Here is a 24,012-nt window from a genome sequence, read left to right as displayed (position 1 = left end):
AAAAAAAAAAAAAAAAACCCTAAATGACCCACTGTGAGACACTCAACCTCCGTCACTTCAAACACACCGTTCTTAAGTCTTCACTTCAAACTTCAGCTCTCTCTCACTCGTCTTTGTGCTCTTTGCCTCCCTTTCTGTCTCTGCTCTCCGTCTCCCCTGTGAGACACTTAGCCACTCAGTCACACACTCAGACAGTTGAGGACGAGGATGGATAAAATCTTAGTCTCGCCGCCGCCGCCGATGTAAGACAGTTGAGAGTACCATATCACTTCTGATGAAATAAAAAAAGAGTGGAAGGTTTTTTTTTTTTTTTTTTTTTTTTTTTTTTTTTTTTTTGTTTTGGAAAGAGGAGAGGAGAGTGATGTCACTGATGTGGAGTGGAGGGTGCGTTTTGAGGAGAGTGGGTACTACTCGACATTCATTGATGTGGTGTGTGGGTAATAACTGTAGAAGCACTATGGCTTTATTTAGTTTAGTGCACCAATGAAACACAAGTGTGAAGTTGTGCCGATTTTAATATAGATTAATTATTATTTTTTATAATTAATTATACACATTCTTGCATATATTTTATGAAGTTGTATTTTAAAAATATAATTTCAATTATAATTGTAAATTCATAAACTTGTATTTTCAAAACATAATTTTATAATTTATGCTTAGCAATATATATAAAATATAAATATAAATATTTTTAATAATTTTTTAATTGTCGAGTCCCGCTGCACCCGCACCCACCTTTTCAAAAATGCCGAGTCCCGCACCCGCACTCGAGTCTTGAAACGCACCTGTGCTTCATAGCTGAGGATGTCTTAGAATCGCGTTCTAAATTCTTTATCCTATTTTGAAGTTTAACTAACTTGGTTGTAACAATTTTGAACTAAACAGGTTGGGGCTCCTACTCGTGTTGGGTTGGTAGCACCAATTGACGTTGTTGTCCCTCCGGGCAACACCCATCTGGATCCATTGCAGATGTCCTTTTTCCAAGTTTGTAATATTGTCTTAAAATTCATTTAGTTTTCTATTTGTATGAAGCATGTGTCCTTATGCCATTATCTTTCAGGTTTTGAATATACCTACAAAGATTAATAAGGGAACTATTGAAATTATAAACCCTGTTAAGCTTATTAAGAAGGGTGACAAGGTTGGGTCCTCTGAGGTTGCCCTCCTTGCAAAGCTTGGCATAAGGCCATTCTCTTATGGTCTTTTTGTTCTTCAAGTTTATGATGACGGGTCTATCTTCAGCCCTGAAGTCCTTGATCTTACTGATGAGGACCTGATAGAGAAGTTCTTCGTTGGTGTCTCTATGGTGACATCACTGTCGCTTGCTCTCTTATATCCAACCCTAGCTGCTGCACCACACATGTTCACCAATGCCTACAAGAATGTTCTTGCAGTCGCTATTGCTACTGAGTATTCCTTCCCTCAGGTAGAGAAAGTTAAGGAGTACCTAAAGGTATTTGATTCTTCAGCATTAGTTAGGCTCTCACTTTTTCACATATAGTCAAGTCCCATCCTTTGTTCAATAGATTAACTGTTTTGAGTATAAATGCAGGATCCTAGCAAGTTTGTTGTTGCCACTGCCCCCGTTGTAGCGGTTGCTTCTGGTGTTGTCCCTACTGCTGCTACTGCTGCCAAGGAGGAAGAGAAGAAGGAAGAGCCTGCTGAAGAGTTAGCTGATGACATGGGTTTTAGTTTATTTGACTAAAACTTGTGTTAGTGGTGTTTAATATGCCATTTTACTTAGACTTGCAAAATATTTCCTCCAGTTGAGAGAAATTATTAATTATTATTAATTTGGAGGTCGTTCTAAAGTTTTGTTTTTTCAAGGGTGTGTTTAGTTGGTTTTATTTTAGAGTGTTTCTTGAGTTTTTAGTGGTTATTGACTTATTTGAGTTATTTGCCATCTGTCACCCTTGTGAACCTAGATTTTTCCACATCTGATTATTTCCCAATTGGATTGGTAGACAGCGCAAAATGCCTTAGAGCATTACCATTAGGTGTGCCAAATGCCAAATATTTGGCATTTGGCACACCAAACGATATATATTTGACATTGATGAACAGTACACTCTCAAATATAGAAGCGTACAAACAGAATGTTGTAAAATTTTAATGATTTTTTTATTCTTTTCTCTCTCATCTTTTCTTCTCTCACCATCACTTCTCTTCCACAGCGACGCATCGCTTCCACGCCAATCTCTCTCTAGCTACGGGTGTTTTTTTTTTTTTTTTTTTTTTTTTTTTTTTTTTTTTGGTTTGATGGGTGGGTTGGGCAATGGGTTGGTTCGGATGGGCAGATCGCCATCCACCACGTAGCACCGTCCACCTCACTCATCATCGTTAACCATGCAGCGTCGTCCATCTCACACTTATAAATTGCCTTGGTTTTTTTTTTTTTTTTTGGTGGATGTGGGTTGAGTTTCATGGGTTGTAATGGGCTGATGTTGGTGGGTTATAGTGGTGGGTGTGCTGATTGTTGTCGGGGACGTTTTTTGCAACAAAGGCCGAAAATGCGAGAAAGGCCCAAATCTCCCCTTGGGTTCTTTAGAAGTGTTTATTGTGGAGAATCAAGCCCAAAATTCTAAATGTATAATGAACAAAAGGCTAATGGTGCTTTGACAAGAGAAAATCAATGTGCTTATAACAAAAGTGCAGAAAACCATAAAAAACATAACAGGTCTGAAACTTCGACTCGCAGCCACACAAAAAGGGAATTGAGGGAGGTCGTGAGGAAGAGAGGGAAGGTTCCCCTGTACCCATATTTCCACCCCTAAGGTTCGGATTTGTGAGATTGTTGACTGGCTGAATGGGTTTTTGCTCTGAAGTTTCAGGTCTCTAGGTAGAACGTGGCTGGTTGTTTTTTTAGTTGAAGAAAGACTCTTGTATTGAGCTTGGGGTGTTGCTTTTAGAGTAAAACGTCCTTCTCTGTTTTGAATCTTATTATGGAATTTATATCGAGTTTGGGGTGCTCTAAGTGACTGGTTTTTGGTCAATAGAAAAGGCTTTGGACCCCAAGGTGTTAAGCAAGGAGTGATTTTTAGGTTTGCTTTTGTTTGGATAAAAGGAAGGATTACTTTTATCATCATTAAGGGAAAGCTTGACTAAACCCTCATTGGCTCCTCATTTTCAGTTGTTTGACACTTTGGGAAGCTTAACTAGATGAGAGCTAGCAGCTGAAGTTGGCCGATGGGAGCCAACCATTTTTAAAGGAAAAAGAAGGTTCAGACAGAAACTTTGGGCCACAGTCACACAGAGCATAAAAGCTGTTTTGGGTGGAAATTTTGGATACAAGACCTCTTCCATGAGCCTGAGGTGCTACTAGTGTCCCTTGCCTACTTGGTAGCACGCGTGGCTGGGCTCATGCAAAAGGTCCAAAAGGAACACCGACCTCATACCCTCCAAACCACACTTCCTCAATTTCTCCCATATGTCGCATGGACTTAGGTCATGCTTAAAAGAATAAATAAATATAATACATGAATCGAGTCTATAAGGAAGTCGAGCTTGGTTGAATTAGACTTGTACGAAATATGTCGCGAAAATGGGTATCAACGTTAGCCCCTGAGCACGCATGACGCTTGTGCCATGTGTGTGAGTAGTTGATGTTTCCCATTACTTGTAGATGTTGTGGTTTTGGGAATTAGTTTACCCAAACGCTCTATTTTGTTGAGGAGATGTCATGGATCGCGAAGCCAATCTTGCATAAAGACATTAGGTTGAAGAAGTCCGCTTGTAGAGATGTCATGGTCACGAGTCCCAGAAAGCCGAGTTGTAACCCAGTGATAGGTCCAACATGAAATGTTCCTTGATTTTTATGTCCACATGTAGCTTTAGAATATATAATATATATATATTTTTTTTTTTCAATTAGTCTTTCTTTTCATACTTGCAATGGTAACTTTAGCATTTACCATAGGAATTTCACTTCCTTGACACCTTGGTGACTTTGCTTTCCTCCTTTGCATTCCTTTGACTTTCATACTACATAGGTGGCTTTAGCATTTCTTCTATTAAAGCCTTGGACTTTCACGCCACTTACTTTAGTTTTGCTTTTGCATCAGGTATCTTTTCTTTCATTTAGGATTTAGCCAAAACATCATTTGTAGGGATGGCAACGGGTCGGGTTCGGGCTGGGTTTTTTCATACCCGGACCCGACCCGCGGGGCAAGATCTGTAGCCCGGACCGGCCGCCCGTTTAGGGTACTGAGTTTTTTCCTAGGGCCCGGACCTGCCCCAGCCGGGCCCCGCGGCCCGTTTAGGAATTGGCCCAAACGGGGCCCAACCGAAAAAAAAAAAAAAAAAAAAAAAAAAAAAAAAAAAAAAAAAAAACCCTAAAATCAAAGAATCATTCAAATCAAAGAATCACAAAATCACGACAAAGACCTAAAACCACCCCGATCAACCCAAAGTCACCCAGATCAACCCACGAACCTAGCCATCAAAATCAAGAACCCACCAAAATCAATCAAAACCACTGAAATTAAAACTCGCCGATATCAAATCGCAAAACCCACTCACTGAACCACTGCAGAGACCCACCACGAACCATAGTAGAGACCCACGATCCATGAAAAACCACCGCAGCCCAACCACATCTAGCATTGCATCCCGGCCACACCCAAGACCCACGAACTCGCGATGCAGAAAGAAAGGGAAATAGAGAGGCAGAGAGAAAATGAAAGAAAGAGTAAGGAGTGGACGGAGAGCATGAGAGAGACAGTGAAAAGGAAAGGAGTGGACGGAGAGCACGAGATTGGAAGCGGCATGTGGGTATGGAGATAGAGCAAAGATTGGCAGCGACATGTGGGTATGGAGATAGCGTAGAGATTGGAGGGTAATTGGATGGTGGAGGAACCGTATTCAGATCGAATAGTGGGGATGGAGATAATGACGATGATGACGACGAGGAGAGAGCATGTGGGTTTGGAGAATAACGATGGCGGCATGTTTTGGCGAGCTATGGAGGGCTTGCCTGAGAGAGAGACACCAGAAGGATAGAAGGACGGAGAGCACGAGAGAGAGTGAAAAGGAAAGTGAAAAGGAAGAAAGAAATAATAATAAAATTGTAATGGTGAAAGAGTTGGCTGAAATGGTGAGAGGGAGAGGAAGAAACTTAGGTGAGATGGTGTGATAGAAGAGAAGTGAGAGAGGAGAGAGAAGAGACTTGGGAAGGAGACAAACACTGAAAAGACAGAGAAAGAAATTAATAAAAAATGATAGCATGGTGCTACAGTGCGGTCTCAAAAATGAGAGCGCACTGTAGCAATATTGCAAATTTTTTAGCATATGCAATCTTTGATGGAGCAGGTTTTTGGGTTATAAATGCTAAAAAAAGCATTTTTTAGCATATGCAATCCTTAATGGGAATGCTCTAAAGAGAACCCTATCCACACCATACATCCTTCAAGGGTTGCTTAGTGCTTGATTGAAAGGTCTACTTGGTGAGTTCAAATCTTCTATTCCACTCTTCCTGCTCCACTATATACTCCACAAATAAAAACATGCCACATGTCCATCTATTTTATTAAATGCTAAATTTATGCCTTCTGTTATTTCAATTTCCTAAAATAAATAAATAAATAACCCATCATATTTAGGTAATTGAAATAACAGAAGGCATAAATTTAGCATTTAATAAAATAGATGGACACGTGGCATGTTTTTATTTGTAGAGTATATAGTGGAGTAGGAAGAGTAAGATAGAAGATTTGGACTCCTACTTGGTGCTTGATTGATTGAATTTTTTATTTTATTTTAATTTTTTGACAAAGCAAAGAGGGTTGTTTTGGTTTTCTTGAAAGTTAATGATTTTTTTACTTATAAAAAAATTACGCTTAACCCATTTATAATTTGTTTAAATAAATAATTAATACCCATCAGGCTAAAGTATTTTTTTTTTAAAGAGTTCTAAAAGAGATAATAAAATCTCATACAATTCGCAACACGCCATAAGTTACCGTCTTGGATTGTTACTCTCTTTTTCCCTTGAATAGACATGGATAATTATTATTCAATTTTCTACCTTAGAACACGGTTTCATCGGCCCTTACGCCTAACTCCACAAGATTCGATCGAGTACTTTGACCCATTTATTAAAACCAAACAGTCATTTAACAATTATTACCAGGATTTGACTTTTCTATTTGTATGAAACATTTTGTCCTAATGCCATTAATAGTTTCCTTATTGATGTTGGGGGATGTTCAGCACTTGAAAGTCTTGCAATGAGGGTACTGTTAAAATCATCACCCTTGTAGAGCTGATTAAGAAGGGTGACAAGGTTGGGTCCTCTGAGGCTGCCCTTCTTGCGAAGCTTGGCAACAGGCCATTCTCTTATGGCCTCGTTGTACTTTCAATTTATGATGAAGGGTCAGTCTTTAGCGCTAAAGTCCTTGATCTTACGGATGAACAAGCATCGATAATCAAGGAGCTTTTACTCTCCTTTTCTAACTCTTTATTTGTTCTTGCTCACAACTCACAAGATTGATTTGTACAATGCAAAACTATTGAAGGGTGGAGTTTATATAGAATGGGAGATCGGTGCCACATTTTTTGTGAGATATACCATCAAATATATTATATGTGTGATTCACATTAATAGATTACCAAATTAATCTATAAATGTAAATGTTGTGAATAATTTTGCCACCCAGTTTGTTTCTTAGGAAATTATTTGCAAGATCACCGTCCTCAATTTGGAAATCTACAAAAATACACTGGTAAAGTTGGTCAAGATTATTGAATTTTCATTTCCTTTGTTATGAATTATGGTGCCAAAGTTGGTCAAGATCATTGAATTTTCATTTCCTTTGTTATGAATTATGATATACTACATGACAGGAACACATAATTTCCAAATTACATAGTAAGCATGGTAGGCATGATCTAAATTTTATTATTTAAAAAGATCAGCTATAATAGATGATCATAAAACTTATTTAAATTTCTAAATGGTTTGTAATATCTATAAAAAAACGGTTGGAAATAGAATTTTGATATGAATAATAGTTTTAGAATTCTTAGAACTTTCGTAGTAAAATTAGGCTTAGACCAAATTGTGTTAATAATTTTAATGTGTTCGTAATATCCCAAATGACATAAGAAGAATCAGAAATAAACAAAATGTTTTACTATTAAATTATATAGAATAAACAAAATTATTAAAAAAAAACTCTATATTTCGAGAATTTTGGATACATGTCATATCTTTAATAAACATTCAAATAAAAGCATTATAGTTGATATTACTAATACAATAGGGGTTTCTGTAACTAGACTGAGTTTCAATAGAAAACAAAATACATAGACACACTATAGGACAGCCATATCCCAAAGAAGAAAATATAAGAAAATCATTCCTTAAACATTTTGGCAAAAGAGATTGAACTAGCACACCTATATTATGTGCTCAACAGGGACATGAACGAAGTTTCAGTAACCACTTCTGATAGTTTCATGCTCTTTAGTCCAAGTACAAAGTTAGTTATATTCGTTATTTCCCAAACTATAAAGAAAAACCATGAAAATAGAAACAAGAACAACTATTGCATTTGCATGAGACCATTTCAAAAAGCTGAATATGAAAGAACCTATTGTAAGGTTTTGGATCTAAGTGTGAAAAATTTTAGTCTAACATTTGATTGTTGATGAGAATTGAAAATTTTAACTATTTCTAAATTAAAATCATTTATCAAAATAATAAAAGAAGTTCACAATTTTTTTTTTAATATAAAAAATGACGTTCACTATTCCATTTTGGACCATCTTTGATCATTTTAGGAGATAATTATCATTGATGATTTTATTATATAGGCAAATTAAAATTTGAAATATCGAGAAGTACCTTAAACTTGGATTCTTCTAAATTCACATTTGCAGATAGTAGAACCAAGAAAAGCTTTTTTGATCAAATGTAGTTCCCTGGTAACTTCCTTCATCTTAATTCTGTCTTTTGGTGACTCCATTGAACAAGCAAGTCCAGTTTCAAGGATTGATACTAAGCATTTATGCACATTGGGATCCATTTGGCACAAGTTTGGAATACCTTGAGCTTCCACGTCTACTTGAATTTCATTGCCATTATTATATTCTCTAGTGGCCACTATTGCTGTTGGAGCTTCATCAAATTCTCTTGGTAGAAGGATTGGATCCACAATTTGAACAAGTTTTTCAGGCAGTGCCATCTTAGCAAAATTATGGAGATTGAGACCATCTTTAAACATGTCATCAGTGGGTCTCTTTCCTAAGAACATCTCCAATAGTAATATTCCATAGCTATACATGTCCGCCTCTATTGATACCTCACCACCCATGCCATACTCTATAATTTAATTATGACATGTATGGGAAAATTTTCAGTTTCGTACAATGATACTTGGAATTTAATGCAAGTACAACTTCATTTTGTTGTATATTCAAAATAGCAAAACAAATGTTGAACCTAAAGAAGAACATGAAGACAAAAGCCATCATTTCGAACTTCCAAGTTAGAAGCGTTGATAATTTGTGCGTGTGTGCATGTTCTAGTACGATATGTTCATAGATTCTATTTATCAAACATCTGTTGGTATTTCTGTTATTTTACATAAATTTTGTAAACTTTTTCATGCGGGACAAATCTATTTAAAAAAAAAAAAAATCACTTCCTTTCATATCAGTATCACAGTCTACATTTGACTCATAACAAGCTGGCAATATTTGTGATTTATGTGTAGAACAGAAAACGTGGTTAATTGTATGGACTAGTTGGACTGGACTACGTAGTTATGAATGCCTCAATCGGCTGCCCCATGTTCAACAAAAATCATGGTTCCTATTAGTTTCCATTACTTTAATAATGTCTATTGACAACTTCTTCAGTATAGGACACGAGTTAATGTCACACAACTATAGCACAGAACTGTTTTGAGACTAGATCTACCATATTTGCTATAATAAATTGACAAACTATCATCAATCATCACAAACATATTGTGTTGAGGAAACAAACGCCTGAAAAACAAAGATACTTTGTCAATGGAGAAAGCTATGTCTCAACTAATCAAATTTATCAAGGCTTAAAACATGCTTTAAGCTTTTGTTTGCTCTTTTTTTTTCATTGTTTTTTGTTTTTGTTTTGAGAATCTGATTTTGTTTCTTTTAAATTCTTCAATTAAAATAAAATTGTAAATTGAGTGGCTAGGTGTGCTTCTATAGTAAGGTAATTTTCTGAAATAAAATAATACAATACAACACAATACATGTAAAGATGTTTTTGAGGGTTTAACTAGAAGAATTCAAAAGAAGTTACCTAGAGCAACGTAACCAATTGATCCCTTTATCCCAATTGTACTAGTTTGCTTTCCAGAAGAATCATTGGTGATTGGGAGGAGCCTTGCTAACCCAAAATCGCTTACATGAGCAACCATGTCATTGTCTAGAAGAACATTGCTTGGTTTTAAATCACAATGAATGACTGGTTGCATAGAATGGTTGTGAAGATAATCTATTGCAGAAGCCACATCAATTGCAACATTTTAGTCTTTGAAGAAGGCTCAAGTTCCTTGATGGTTTTCATTGTCTAGCCCTTGATGAAGCCAAAAATCTAAGCTTCCATTTGTCATGAATTCAAATACTAGAGCTTTGAATTGATTCCCATTGTAATCCATGCTAGAGCAACATGTTAATATCTTAAGAAGATTTCTATGCCGGATATTTCTTAAGACATTACATTCAACCATAAAGCTTTTGGAAGCATCCTTTTGTTGAAGATTAAGGACCTTTACTGCAATTGATCTTTCTTCTGGATGAATAAGTCCTTTGTATACAGAGCCAAAACTTCCAGATCCAATTAAATTGCTTGGAGAAAATCCACTAGTTGCTTGATAGAGTTCTTTATATGAAACATTTGGAAGAAGGTCCATTGTTGAAACCATTGAAGGTGATTTCTTTTTTGAATTTTTCATCCAAACAAGAAAATATGAAAAGGAAAGGAAAATTTGAACAATAGAAATAATTACAATTGCTAGTTTGAATCCAATGGATTTTCTTGGTTTCATAACATTTACAGGGCATTTTGGCAACTTCAATTTCGGTATACCACCACAAAGTTTAGTATTTCCAATCAATGATACGGCACTTATGTTTTTGAAAACCCCTTCGATTGGTACCTCACCCTCAAAATTATTGAATGAAAGATTCAATTTTTCTAAGAAAAGCAACTTCTGTAAACCCTCTGGAATGGGTCCTGAAAGGTTATTTTGTGAAACATCTAAAAGTCGAAGACCTTTCAAAGAAGCCATAGATGATGGTATGGCTCCACTAAAGGAATTGCCTTGTAGGTAAAAATATTCTAAGATCAAACAATTTCCTATAGATGTAGGAATTTCACCAGACAAATTATTGGTAGAGATATCCATTTGGTTGATATTTTTCAAATTACCTACTTCAAATGGTAGTTTGCCCATGAATGAGTTGTGAGATAAATTAGCGTATACTAGTGGTAACGAAGAAGTACCAATAAGCTGCAGGGGTATCGATCCATTAAGGTTGTTTTGTAAAATGCCCAAGAGCTGCAAATTTTGGCAATTTACTATACTTGGAGGTATGGTTCCTTCCAATCTATTATCATCTAAGTAGATTTCAAACAAGTGAGTAAGGTTGCCCATTGAGGCTGGTATTTCTCCTGACAATCTATTTCCCTTTAAAACCAATACTTGCATCTTCTCTAACTTCCCAAAAGTAGTAGGAATGACGCCAGTGAAGTGATTATCACTTAAGCCCAAGGCAATTAAGTTAACGAGATTCATTAATGATCCAGGAAGAGTTCCAGATATTTCATTGTATTCAAAATCTAATTCAATGAGTTCGTTTGACGAGTTTGATACTGTTAGGTTCTAAGGTCTTAGGATTTTATGTATTTAGAACTCTAATTTGTAATGTTGGCAAACCATGATCAAAACAATGTATTTAGTCTTGTTTAGGCTTGCTCAAAGTTGGTTTATTATTGTAAAGTTGGAATCGAGTGGCTGCAGAAGTACTTGGAACTTTTGGCCTGGCTCGATCGATCGAAGAATAGACTCGATCAATCGAAAATCGCACAAGTTGTTTTTTCTGCAGAATTTCCAACTCAGCCCTACTTCATTCAACGTTTAGGGTTTTATGTTTTTACTCTAGGTATATAAACAAAACCCTAGCCACGTTTTTGAAGGTTGCTCCAATTGTATTGTTGCTCATACATTGCTGTTTTGTGTAAATCTCTTGTGAGATCTTTAAGGAGTTTTCCTTTACACAAACCTTAGAGTTTTCAAGTTGGAGATATTATCTACATCTTGATGATCAACTTGGTTGCTACCATTGAAGCTTAAAGAATATCAAGCGGGGGTGCTTGTAACTGATTGAAGAATCCAAGAAAGAAGGAGTCCGTGGATTCGGAGCTTGCACGTGGTTGTGTTAGTAAGTTCTACTGGTGGGTAGCATTAGGAAGTCAAGCGGGGAGCTTGTAGTCCTTCTGTATGAACTTCAATTCTTTCGCATAGTGGATTCAGGTTTACCTTGAGGATAGTTAGGTCAAATCCTCCCCAGGTTTTTACCGTGTGGTTTCCTGGGTGATCATATCTTTGTGTTTATTATATTTCCGCTGCTTTATATTTTTGATATGATTGTATGTTTGTGATAACCTAAAATTGCATAATTGGACTAAGTTAATCACTTGGCTAATTAACTAGGTTAATCTGGTTGGTTTAAGGGGTCTAAATTTCCTACACATTAGATTTTTATAAAATTTTTTATTCTTAACTTTCTTTCATTCCCTATTACAATCATTTTCACTGCCTTGCATGAGTTTCTTTCCCCAAAACTTCATTGATGTTTGGCTTTTCCATGTAGCATAAGTGAAGAAGATGAGGAAGGAAAGGAATCATGTGGACTTTCTTTTTAGGTCAATTTGTTGAAGGACAAGAAGGGGACATCAATAGAGTCACCTCTTCTTTAGCGAAGATGCTAAGAAATTACCACAGTGAGTAAAAGTTGTTTGGTAAATGCAGATAAAGTGGCTTTGTAGAGGTCACAAAGTGATTAATGGATTGCTTTTGTTTTATTAAAGTAACTAATCAAGATTAATCATGCAAGAGAATCTTTTATCCAACTATTTGAACAATATTACATGGTATACTTGAAATAACATTAGATTTTTTTTTAAATTTTTATCCCTAACATTCTTTCATTCCCTATTACAATCAGTTTCACTGCCTAGCTCGCATGATATTTTTTCCTCGAAACTGCATTGATGTTTGGCTTTTCCATGTAGCATAAGTGAAAAAGATGAGGAAGGAATCATGTGCACTTTCTTTTCAGGTCAATTTGCTGGAGGACAAGAAGGGGAAATCAATGGAGTCACCTCTCCTTTAACAGAAGATGCTGAAAAATTATCATAGTGAGTAAAAGTTGTTTGGTAAATGCAGATAAAGTGGCTTTGTAGAGGTCACAAAGTCATTAATGGATTGCTTTTGTTTTATTAAAGTAACTAATTAAGATTAATCATACAAGGGAATCTTTTATCCAACTATCTGAACAATATTACATGGTATAATTGAAATAACATTAGATTTTATTTATTTATTTTTATACTCCTATCTTTCTTTCATTCCTTATTATGACTAGTTTCACTATCTCACAAGAGTTTCTTTCCTCAAAACTTCCTTGAGGTTCGGCTTTTCCATGTTATTTGAAGAGGGAAGAAAGTATGGCGACTGATCCTAGCATAGTGGGCCGGGCTGTTTACTGTTCAGGGGCCGTAAAATGGACGAGCCTATTGTGTGCAAGACCTATTGAGGATGGATCCGTAATGAATGGATGAAGTATAGACGGATTGATTGGCCATGGGTTAGACAGAGACCCTAAATAGAAATACTTGCGGCATACACCATTGAATCCTAAGGGAAACAGAATCCTAGTGCGAGGAGGATTCTAGAGGTTGCGTATATTGATGAAGATCTTCTCTATAAGGAAAAGACTTGTCCATCACGTTTTGGACTCCTCAAGAGGATTTTTACAAGGAAAGACTTCGATTCCAAGTAAAAAAGGTCAACTTTCGACTACTATAAAATTTCCAATACCCTCACAAATCAAGGTACGCATAATTGACCATTTCTAACACTCTGGAGTTGTAAAAAATTCTAACTTGACTTTCGGAGGGTATTTGGTTGGCACCATACCGGTGCTCTCTGTTTAGGTCTTTCTTCTTTCTTGTGTTGTGCAGGTTGCACTCCGAACGTGCGAGTACGTGTGCTCACTGGTAGTTTTTTCGGTATCATCAGTTGGCGCCGTCTGTGGGAAGGAACGAGTAATCAGTCGTTGCTTTATCCCTGAGACAAAAGAGTTGCACGGTGCTCACTCGCTCGATGGCAACCACCAACGACATCCAAGGAGAGGAACCACCCACAACTGCCCTCGAGAGACAAGTCCAAACTCTCACAGCAGCCGTGGAGCGTCTCACCAAACAAAACCATGACCTAAAAGAGTAGCTGTGCTAGAAAAACACAGCACCAAACAATCAGAGGGAGGACCACGAAGGTACCAGTGCCATGCGAAGAGATCGAGAGGGCCTGAAGGAAGCAATGCCCCAAGCAGGCCAGAACGGCAAAACATGAGCCTCCCATCCCTCATGGAAACGACTCCACCTCCTATTGTCGTGGAGATGCAGGCGATAAAGGAACAAATGGAGGTCATGATGAACGCCCTCAAGGGACGAGTGTCCAGTGATCTTGACAACCTAGTCAACCGGACCGACTCTCCATTCACCACCCCCATCAATTCCTTTCCCCTACCACATAAGTTCCACATGCTGCAGATAGAAAGTTACGATGGGGTCAAAGACCCTCTAGACCACCTGGAAACCTTTAAAACCTTGATGCACCTTCAAGGGGTAGCAGACGAAATTATGTGCAGAGTCTTCCCTACAACGCTGAAGGGCCACGCAAGGATATGGTTCAGTCGACTGACGCTGAACTCCATTAACACTTTCAAGGAACTAAGCGTTCAGTTTACTTCACACTTTATCGGGGGACATAGGTACAAAAAGTCCACGGCATGCTTGATGAGCATCAGGCAGAGAGAGGACGAGATGTTGAGATCCTACATAACTCGCTTCAATAAGGAAGCGCTTTCGATCGATGAAGCCAACGATAAGATACTGGTAGCAACCTTCACAAACGGGCTGTGAAAGGGTAAGTTTTTGTTCTCACTATACAAAAACGATCCGAAAACCATGTCAGAAGTACTTTACAGAGCCACTAAGTACATGAACGCTGAAGACGCACTACTGGCTCGGGAAAAGAGAAACCCAGGAAGAGAGAGCGACAGGGAGATGAACGGCAGAACCAAGGGCAAAAGAGACAAAGGACAGGAGATAGAAGGGACGAAAGACGCCCTAAACCCTAAAGAGGAAGGTTCACAAGTTTCACACCACTGAACACCCCAATAGACCAAGTCCTGATGCAGATCAAGGACGAAGGGGCACTGACATTTCCAGGGAAGCTGAACAGCGATCCAAACAAGCGACCTAGAGACAAGTATTGCCGCTTCCACTGTGATCACGGTCATGAAATGGCCGATTGCTACGACTTAAAGCAACAGATTGAGGCTCTTATCAGACAAGGAAAGTTGCAGAAATTCGTCAGCAAAGAGAGAGTGAGTCCAAATCCTCAAAAGTAGGCCTCCCGACAGGATAATGAGCATCCTAGACCCCCTATCAGAGGCATAAGAATGATTGTAGAAAGAACCGTAGCTACTGGCTCCTCCAAAATGGCTCGAAAGACATACCTCAAGACGGTCTAGAGCGTCCAGCTAACGGGCTCTATACCTAAGATAGCATGGAGGGAAAGCCCCATCATTGGGTTCTCCGAAGAAGACACAAGAAGATTTCACCACTCTCACGACGACGCACTAGTTGTCAGCATATGTGTGGGGGACTACAATGTTCATTGAGTGTTGATCGACAACGGCAGCTCAGCTGACATCCTATACTATCCAGCGTTCCAGCAAATGGGGATTGACAGAACGCGATTGATACCAACGAATGCTCTGCTGGTCGGTTTTGGAGGAATAAGGGTATTCTCATTAGGCTCAATCACATTCTCGGTGACAGTGGGTGATTATCCTCAGCAGATCATGAAGGACGTAACATTCCTTGTGGTCGACTGCTCGTTCGCCTACAATGGTATTCTCGGACGACCCACACTTAACTCGTGGAAAGCAGCAACATCGACATACCACCTGATAATCAAGTTCCCTACAGATTATGGGATTGGGGAGTTGCGAGGAGACCAGGTGGCCGCCTGTGAATGTTACATTGCTATGCTAGGAATGGAAGATCACCAGCAGGTCATGTGTATAGAAGAGCAACGGACCATAGCGAAGCCAGTTGAAGAATTGGAAGAGATAGCACTCGATGAATCAAGGCCTGAACGGAAGACAAGGATGGGGACGCTTGCCAGCCAACCAGTACGTCAAGCCTTTGCAGCATTCCTTAGGATAAACCAAGATGTATTCGCGTGGAGCCATGAGGACATGCCCGGGATTAATCCCTTAATCATGGTTCACGAGCTTAACATGAACCCCGCATCCTCGCCCGTTCGACAGAAAAAGCGAGTGTTCGCTCAGGAATGAGACAGAGCGATAGTGGAAGAGGTCAGGAAACTACTAGAAGTGGATTTCATTCGAGAAGTATATTACCCAGACTGGTTGGTGAATGTAGTCATGGTCAAGAAGGCTAACGGAAAATGGCGAATGTGCATCGATTTCACTGACCTCAACAAGGTGTGCTTGAAGGATAGCTACCCCCTCCCTCGGGTAGATACTCTAGTAGACTCAACGGCCAAACACCAGCTCCTAAGCTTCATGGACGCCTTTTCGGGCTACAATTAAATCAAGATAAAGGAAGCTGATCAAGAGAAAACTTCCTTTGTCACCAGCCAATGACTTTTCTGCTACAAGGTGATGCCATTCAGACTCAAGAACGTAAGGGCGACGTACTAGAGACTAATGAACAAAATGTTCACACATCAGATTGGGAGGAACATACAAGTCTACATTGATGACATGTTAGTAAAAAGCCTGCACAAAAATGACCAACTAGACGACCTCAAAGAGACATTCGACACCCTTCGGTCATACAACATGAAGCTAAATCCAAGCAAGTGCGTGTTCGGAGTAACGGCGGGGAAATTCTTAGGATTTATGGTATCCTAAAGAGGTATAGAGGTCAACCCGGAGAAGATACAGGCTATCATGGAGTTAAAACCACCGAGGACGGTGAAAGAGGTGCAAAGCTTGAATGGCAAAATTGCAGCCTTAAACAAGTTCGTCTCAAAAGCGACAGACAAATGTCTACCATTCTTCCGCACCTTGAGAAAATCGTTCAAATGGACGGATGAGTGCCTGAAGGCATTTGAAGACCTAAAGAAATACCTTGCCTCCCCACCATTGCTCAGCCCGTCCAAACCAGGGGAAGAACTCTAACTCTACTTAGCAATTTCGCAAGCGGTGGTCAGCGCGGCCTTAGTAAGAAAAGAAGAAGGATCTCAACGACCCGTCTATTTTATAAGTACGGGTTTTCGGAGGGTAGAAGAGAGGTACCCCCAGATGGAGAAGATGGCCTTCGCACTGGTGACTGCAGCCCGAAAACTCAAGTTGTACTTCTAGGCCCATACCATCATAGTCTTGACGGATCAGCCACTAAAAAGAGCCATGAGCAGCCCTAAAGCTGCCGGACGAATGGTTCTGTGGGCAATAGAGTTGGGCTAGTTTGATATACAGTATCGCCCGCGAACTGCAATAAAGGGGCAAGCTGCGGCAGACTTCATTGCTGAATATACTCAATCAGAAGGCAAGGTGGTAGACGCCCTCAGAGAATGGAGCATCCACTAGAACGGATCGTCAAACAAGCAAGTTGGAGGTGCCAGTGTGGTAATCCAAACCCCTGACGGAGATAAAATCAAATGCGTGAATCGACCAGACTTCCCAACAACTAACAACGAGGCCGAGTATGAAGCATTGGTGGTAGGATTAGACCTCGCGAAGGCAGCAGGTGTTAAAACCATGGTCGTACATTGCGATTTTCAGGTAATAACAAGTTAGATAAATGGCGTCTACGAGTGCAAAAATGAAAGGATGAAGAAGTACTTGGAAAAAGTCAAGAATCGAATCAGCAGCCTCGAAGTCAGATTCGTTCAAATCCCAAGGGAGGAGAACGAATGTGCCAACCGGTTGGCAAAAGTCGCCTCGGCAGAATTTATGCTAGTCCCCGATCAAGTATTGTCGTTTGTCCAAGTTTCCTCAATTATTGATGACGGAACAAAAGTGCAGGAGGTGAATTTTGAGAACAATTGGACTACGCCATTAATAGCATACTTGAAGACGGGCACACTACCAGATGGAAAAGACGCAGTCAGGAAACTGAAAGTCCAAGCCTCGCGATTTGTTCTGATCAATGCTGTCTTATACAAAAGGGGATTCTCACGATCGTACCTACGATGTTTGGGTCGCGAGGAAGCAGACTATGTAATGAGAGAAGTCCATGAGGGTATCTGTGGAAACCATTCAAGGGCACGGTCCTTAGTGCACAAATTGATCCGAGCAAGGTACTATTGGCCTACAATGCAAAAGGACGCACAAGCTTACGTCAAGACTTGCGACAAATTTCAGAAGTTCAGTAATCTAATCAGGCAACCAACCGAGGAACTGACACCCATGACGGCCCCTTGGCCATTCACCCAATGGGGACTAGACATCATGGGCCCTTTCCCGACGACTGCAAGGCAGCTAAAATTTATGGTAGTTGGTATCAACTACTTCACTAAGTGGGTGGAGGCAGAGGCCCTAGCCACTATCACGGAAAAGAACATCCGAAGTTTTGTATGGAGAAATATCATATGCAGGTATGGGGTACCCAGAGTGTTCATCTCTGACAACGGAAAGCAGTTCAACAACAGTGCATTCAGGGACTTCTATTCAAAGCTGGGTATTAGGAATCACTACTCGTCACTTGCACACCCATAGGCCAATGGGCAAGTCAAAGTCACGAACCAGTCCTTACTCAAGATCATCAAGACCTGGCTTGAGGGGGCTAAGGGCATCTGGCCTGACGAACTACCGAGCGTCTTATGGGCATATCGTATGATGGCAGGAACACCCAGTGGAGAAACACCGTTTAGACTAGCATACGGAAGTGAGGCTGTCATTCCAGCGGAGGTAAGGCTTACGAGCTATCGAGTAGAGAACTACAACGAGGATAAGAACGAAGAGGCCTTGCGGCTTTAGCTAGGTAGACGAGGTCTGGGCTACAGCAGAGTAGAGGTTGGCGCGATACCAGAACTTCATGGCAAAATACTACAACTCCAATGTCAGACATAGAGACTTTCAGATCGGAGATCTTGTGCTACAGAAGGTAATGGGAGCTACTAGAGATCCTTCACAAGGAAAGCTCGGCCCCAATTGGGAAGGACCATATAGGATCTCATCATGGCAAAGGAAAGAGACCTACCACCTCAAAACTCTAGACAGACGGAAGCTGCAATACCCATAGAACACGGAGCACCTACGGAGATACTACCAATAGAGACGACATAAAGAGCATCAACGCTCCCCAATTTCCAGTTTATTATTGAGTTTTATTAGTTTTTACTTCGGACAATTTTTCTATGATTTAGTTTTGCTATTGCTAGTTTTTACTTCGAACAATTCTTTCCACAAGTGCCTTTTAAGCCCAAGGGGGCAGGTACTTTTTCTACATGGTTTTCTTTCAATAAGAGAAATGTTCAGACACGACTATGTTTTTCCTAATTAATTTACCAAGTCCAATGATGGACGGATATAAGCTATGTCCACAAAGTGGACGGATTATCCCAAGGGGATGAATTTACACAGTCCAATAATGGACGGATACAAACTAAGTCCACAAAGTGGACGGACCATCCTAAGGGGATGAATTTACAAAGTCCAATGGTGAACAGATATAAATTAAGTCCACAAAGTGGATGGACCATCCCAAGGGGATGAATTTACAAAGTCCAATAATGGACGAATATAAATTAAGTCCACAAAGTGGACGGACCATCCCAAGGGGATGAATTTGCAAAGTCCAATGGTGGACGGATATAAATTAAGTCCACAAAGTGGACGGACCATCTCAAGGGGATGAATTTACAAAGTCCAATAATGGACAAATATAACCAAGTCCACAAGATGGACGGATCATCCCAAGAGGATGAAAAGTTCTAAGTCCAATAATGGACAAATATAACCAAGTCCACAAGATGGACGGATCATCCTAAGAGGATGAAAAGTTCTAAGTCTAAAAGTGGACGAGTATAACTAAGTCCACAAGATGGACGGATCATCCCAAGAGGATGAAAAGTAATAAGTCTAAAAGAGGACGGATATATCCACAAGGTAGACAGAATTCCACAAACGAAGTATCAAACAAGTGAACGGATTGAGTCCAAATAGAAACAAGGTCAGGTAAAAATAATAATTGTGGGGGGAAAAGGGCCCAATCCAATGTAATGGGCCGAGAGCCCATATGAGAGCTATTGTGCAACCGAGAAGAAGGAGATGGTAAGGGCAGGGCCCATCTGGAAGTGGGACCCTCAGAAGGAAGAATGATTACAATCCGAAGAGGCCATCTTCTGTCCGAAGAGGTTATATTCCTCTGACGAGAATAGTATAGATCAATTGAACGTATAAGAGGTCAAAATGATCTTCCGAGGACTCCTCCTGATCAAGATAAGCTCTGAGTACACTGGGAGATGATAAGGATGAAGAAATATCTAAGGGGAAAGCTACTACCACTGTATTTAATGTTCTGCAGCAACTTTTTTGGCCGCATTTATGTGGAGAAGACCCCTGAACAATGTATCCTCACCTACTGCCACTCACATGGAGCTGAAGAAGATGCTTGACGAGACACATACTCAAGTAGATTCACGGATGAAGTACAAGTGGACGATGAAGATGAAGAGAAGGGAGGTTATATAAAGGAAAGAAGATCTTAACGTAAAGGGGAGAGAAAGAAAAGAATAAAAAAGAAAGAGAGAACTTGACTGTAACCCTAAGACCTTTGTTCATCAGATAAACAATAATATAGCTCTTCGGATATTCAGGCTTTGCGTGTAAATTCATGTTGGCTTGTGTTTGAAAGTTGTGATTCGTTGTTGCCAATCCAATACTTAACCTTGCTCTTTCATCCATACTCTACAAATTTATTGTTTTGGGCTTGGGCCACAAATCCTAACCCTATAATAATAATAATAATAATAATAATAATAATAATAATAATAATAAAAAGAGCCCGCGAAGGGAAGATGTCTACATGATCCAAAAGCATATGACGAAGTAGTAGCATATTGTTCTCCAAATATTCTTACATAAAAAAAAATAAAAAATAAAAAAACTAAAAACTAAATTATTACAAATTATTAATGTGCAGTAGGAGTATCTTTTTCCTCGGTATGACGGGCCTAATCATCGTTAGGGTCACTCTCAACTATCGTCTAGTCAACTAGAGCTTCATGGATAAGGGGGTCCTCACCAAAAAGATCGTCTGTATCATCTTATTGGGGGGGTTGGACGGATGTTTGCTCGGGGGCATTAATGGTGACGATTGAAAAATCCAACTCTGGATTCAAGGCCTTCACCTGATGAATGGCATCGTCAAAACCGTCGTTATATGAAAGGCTAAGCTCTGAAATCAGGGTGGCAGAGTCACGATACTCCCATATCGCGACCTCTTTAGCTTGACGGATTTCCTTGTCTTTTTCCTCCACAGCTTTCTTCAGGTCCTCCGTCAGCCTGATACATTCATCCCTAACTGTTTTAGCCATTTTAAGTTTCTACTCCTGGATGACCTTCCAGGTCTTCAACTCGAGCAGCTCGTCCTCTGTCACCTTAACCTTCTCACGAACACGGTCTAAGGTCGTCTCATGGTTGAGACACCGTCCCATCATCCCCTTCATCATAATCATGGCTTGGAAGAAAACTTAAATTAAATTTAATAAAAAAAAGGGGAAGGGACGGACAATATGACGACGGATGAGTTACCTGAGCGATGCTAAAAAGGGCCGTCTCTCCCATCGCCTCCGTCGAGTGGTTACCTAAGTCCTCATAGTTCTCGGTAGTTATGATGGATGAAAGTCTTTCAAGGGCGTATTTGGAGTCCTCACGGAGTAGAACGGGTGGCTTCTTCTGGCTTGAGGATGAACCAATCATTAGGCCCTTACCAGCCCCATGTTTCACGGGGTGACCGTCTTAGGCCCCCCAGCCATCAAGCCAACAACAGGCTCCAATGGAACCTTGGGCTTTTTGGGTGCACGGTCACCCTTTGATGGTTGCTTCCTTTTGATTGATTACTTGCTGGAGCCCGTCCCTATAGGGTCCGCACTAGCCTGTTTGTTTTTGGCAGCTTGTAATCTGATAGCTGCTCTCCTTTTAGCATCGTCCATCTCTGAAGAGGTAGATGGGTGTCAAAAGAAAAAAAAAACAACAAAAATAATTTGAACAAAGGTGAACGACAGACTTACATTGACGGGTGCGCTCTTTGTACTTAATGGCCACTAGAGTTGGCTCGGGCCTGTCATAGTACCAATGGATGGTGTTGAGGTTAACGAGTATTAAATAAACTTATGGGTGACTTGTGGGCGTCGTCGGACTGTACAAAAGAAGACGGACGTTCAAAACACAATGAGTATTAAATAAACTTAGAATAATTGTTATATGACGGGTTCATACTAGACAGGTTTAATACACCCCAAATTGTGTCGACAGGCATGTGATTCGTTTCCCAGGGATGACACATCCAACTGTCGCCCTCAATGAAAAAATAGCGGCTCTTCCAGTCTCTATTAGAATCTAGGGTTTCGTAAATCATTTTCAAGATGGGGCTTCTAGGAACGAAACTATACATCTCCCTTGATTTATCTATCTCGTCTGGACGGTGGCAGTGGAGAAATTCCCGTACTGTCAACCTTCTTCTACCATCTGTCATTGCTCCGTACAGGACCTCTATTGTTATGAAGACCCTCCAGGCATTTGAGGATATCTGGCTGACGGATAAGCCTAAGTATTTGAGGAGTTCACGGTGCAGGGAGCTTAGAGGAAACCTGAGGCTTGCCTTGAGCATTTGTTCGTACACTCCGATACCATCTACTCCTTTATAATAACATTTTTTTGACTTATAGGGCAGATGGATGGGGATGTAGTCTGGGATTTGGAAATGGGCCCTAAGGGTATTAAAATGTGGTTCCTTGATGGTTGATATAAAGGCATTCACCGTCTATTCTGGAAGCATGATGAACTCCTTAAGTCTATCAGCGCCCACTACGGATCTAACTATTTGGTCTTCATCATCAGCAGAACCCTCCTCTATCTCGACCATCTCCATATCCTCATTTGTTGAGGACGGGGAAGATGAAGACGAACTACCCTCCTCGACCGTCTTGGTCTTTGTGACTTGACGGGTATACCTCTTCGTAGTCCACCCCGTCACGGATGACCGATTGATTACTTGACGCACTAGACATGGCCTACATGTAATGACAAAACCTAAGACTCTGACGGGCTTGGAAAGAGTGACGGGGGCATAAAGTCTAAGAAAAAAAATATATACAATACCAGAAGATAAATGAGAATTAAAAAGAAGATGGATAAAAGATTACTTACCAAGTTAAGGAATGAACAAACGGAGACGCAGACGACGGGTGCAGGAGCTAAACGGATTGGTCTTTGACAGGAGTTGACGGACGTGCTCTGACAATATATTTCAGCAAAAAGTAGAAAAATGAGAGGAGGAGATGGTAATATTTATAGAAGAGGTGCACGGAAGACGAAGCGACACCTCGTTCTAAGACAATGGCCATTAAAAAAGTGACACGCGTCACAAGTCATAAATGAGTTCTTGATAGCCTGTCTAGGTACGGACATAAGCTCACGGAGTTATGTATCATGGTCGTTGGTCTGAGACTTTGAACCGTCACCCCATGGGTCCTTTTGCTTATATATGATGGACCCATAGTGTGAGGGGGCAATTGAAAAGGGAAGAAAGTATGGCGACTGATCCTAGCATAGTGGGCCGGGCTGTTTACTGTTTAGGGGCTATAAAATGGACGAGCCTATTGTGTGCAAGACCTGTTGAGGACGGATTCGTAATGAACAGATGAAGTATAGATGGATTGACTGGCCATGGGTTAAACAGAGACCCTAAATAGGAATACTTGCGGCACACAACATAGAATCTTAAGGGAAACAGAATCCTAGTGCGAGGAGGATTCCAGAGGTTGTGTATATTGATGAAGATCTTCTCTATAAGGAAAAGACTTGTCCATCACGTTTTGGACTCCTCAAGAGGATTTCTACAAGGAAAGACTTTGATTCCAAGTAAAAGATGTCAGCTTTCAACTACTATAAAAGCCCAAATACCCTCACAAATCAAGGTACGCATAATTGACCCTCTCTAGCACTCTGGAGTTGTAAAAGATTCTAACTTGACCTTCATAGGGTATTTGGCCAGCACCATACTGGTGCTCTCTGTTTAGGTCTTTCTTCTTTCTTGTGTTGTGCAGGTTGCACTCCAAACGTGTGAGTACGTGTGCTTACTGGTGGTTTTTTCGGTATCATCATTACTCATTAGTCATGACTTAAATCATGGTCTCCCTTGGCCTTGTATTAGCCTCATCTTCAATTTCTTTTCTGAATTGTAACCTGTCTTGTTTTCTTCTTCTAGCACCGCAGTCTACACTAGTGATAAATCCAAAATAAATAATCAATCAATCAATTTATCTCTCTCTCTCTCTCTCTCTCTCTCTCTCTCTCTCTCTGTTTTTTAACTCTTTTACTTCTTATTAATTCCCAAATTATTGTTACACTCTTTCTAACATTTCCCCTCCCTTTTACATTTTCCCTCCCATTTACATTTTCATATCCTCACTACTATCTACATTGTAATATCACTCTTTCCTAACATTTTATTTTCCTTTATTT

At 40.0% G+C, this 24,012-nt stretch overlaps 3 protein-coding genes across 6 annotated transcripts; 1 reads left to right on the top strand and 2 right to left on the bottom strand.

Annotated features, from left to right (window-relative positions):
* Positions 1-6: 6 nt before the first annotated feature.
* Positions 7-1,875, top strand: LOC112018914 (large ribosomal subunit protein uL10). 4 transcript variants are annotated; one of them, XM_065769571.1, is made up of 4 exons: positions 7-242; positions 889-987; positions 1,064-1,456; positions 1,556-1,875. In XM_065769571.1, exons 2-4 carry the CDS (start codon positions 973-975, stop codon positions 1,706-1,708), a joined length of 561 nt encoding a protein of 186 aa, XP_065625643.1. In that variant the 5' UTR covers positions 7-242; positions 889-972; the 3' UTR covers positions 1,709-1,875. The 4 variants fall into 4 exon arrangements, with proteins under 4 accessions (XP_065625643.1, XP_023907214.1, XP_065625642.1 ...); XM_024051446.2 differs by having other exon boundaries at positions 889-1,456; XM_065769570.1 differs by having other exon boundaries at positions 7-987.
* A 5,972-nt stretch (positions 1,876-7,847) lies between these two features.
* LOC136065836 (probable LRR receptor-like serine/threonine-protein kinase At3g47570) lies at positions 7,848-8,315 on the bottom strand. Its single transcript, XM_065769569.1, has one exon. The coding sequence runs from the start codon at positions 8,313-8,315 to the stop codon at positions 7,848-7,850; it is 468 nt and encodes a 155-aa protein (XP_065625641.1).
* Positions 8,316-9,278: 963 nt separating this feature from the next.
* On the bottom strand, positions 9,279-10,790 carry LOC112018917 (receptor kinase-like protein Xa21). Its single transcript, XM_065769568.1, is given in 1 exon segment — positions 9,279-10,790. A coding segment is annotated over 1 exon segment (1,512 nt).
* Between the last annotated feature and the right edge of the window lie 13,222 nt (positions 10,791-24,012).

The sequence above is a fragment of the Quercus suber genome, unplaced genomic scaffold, assembly GCF_002906115.3.
Source record: "Quercus suber isolate HL8 unplaced genomic scaffold, Cork oak 2.0 scaffold_1208, whole genome shotgun sequence".
Taxonomy (NCBI): Eukaryota; Viridiplantae; Streptophyta; class Magnoliopsida; order Fagales; family Fagaceae; genus Quercus; species Quercus suber.
Note: the sequence above shows the minus strand (reverse complement) of the source record. Positions and strands in the feature narration are given on the sequence as shown.

What these genes read in the sequence shown, in the direction of transcription:
- LOC112018914 (XM_024051446.2), top strand. Translation starts at nt 1,037, where the DNA reads ATGTGTCCTTATGCCATTATCTTTCAGGTTTTGAATATACCTACAAAG. An exon ending in AAGTTAAGGAGTACCTAAAG is followed by an intron (nt 1,457 to 1,555) that starts GTATTTGATTCT and finishes GTATAAATGCAG; the next exon opens with GATCCTAGCAAGTTTGTTGT.
- LOC136065836 (XM_065769569.1), bottom strand. Translation starts at nt 8,315, where the DNA reads ATGGGTGGTGAGGTATCAATAGAGGCGGACATGTATAGCTATGGAATA.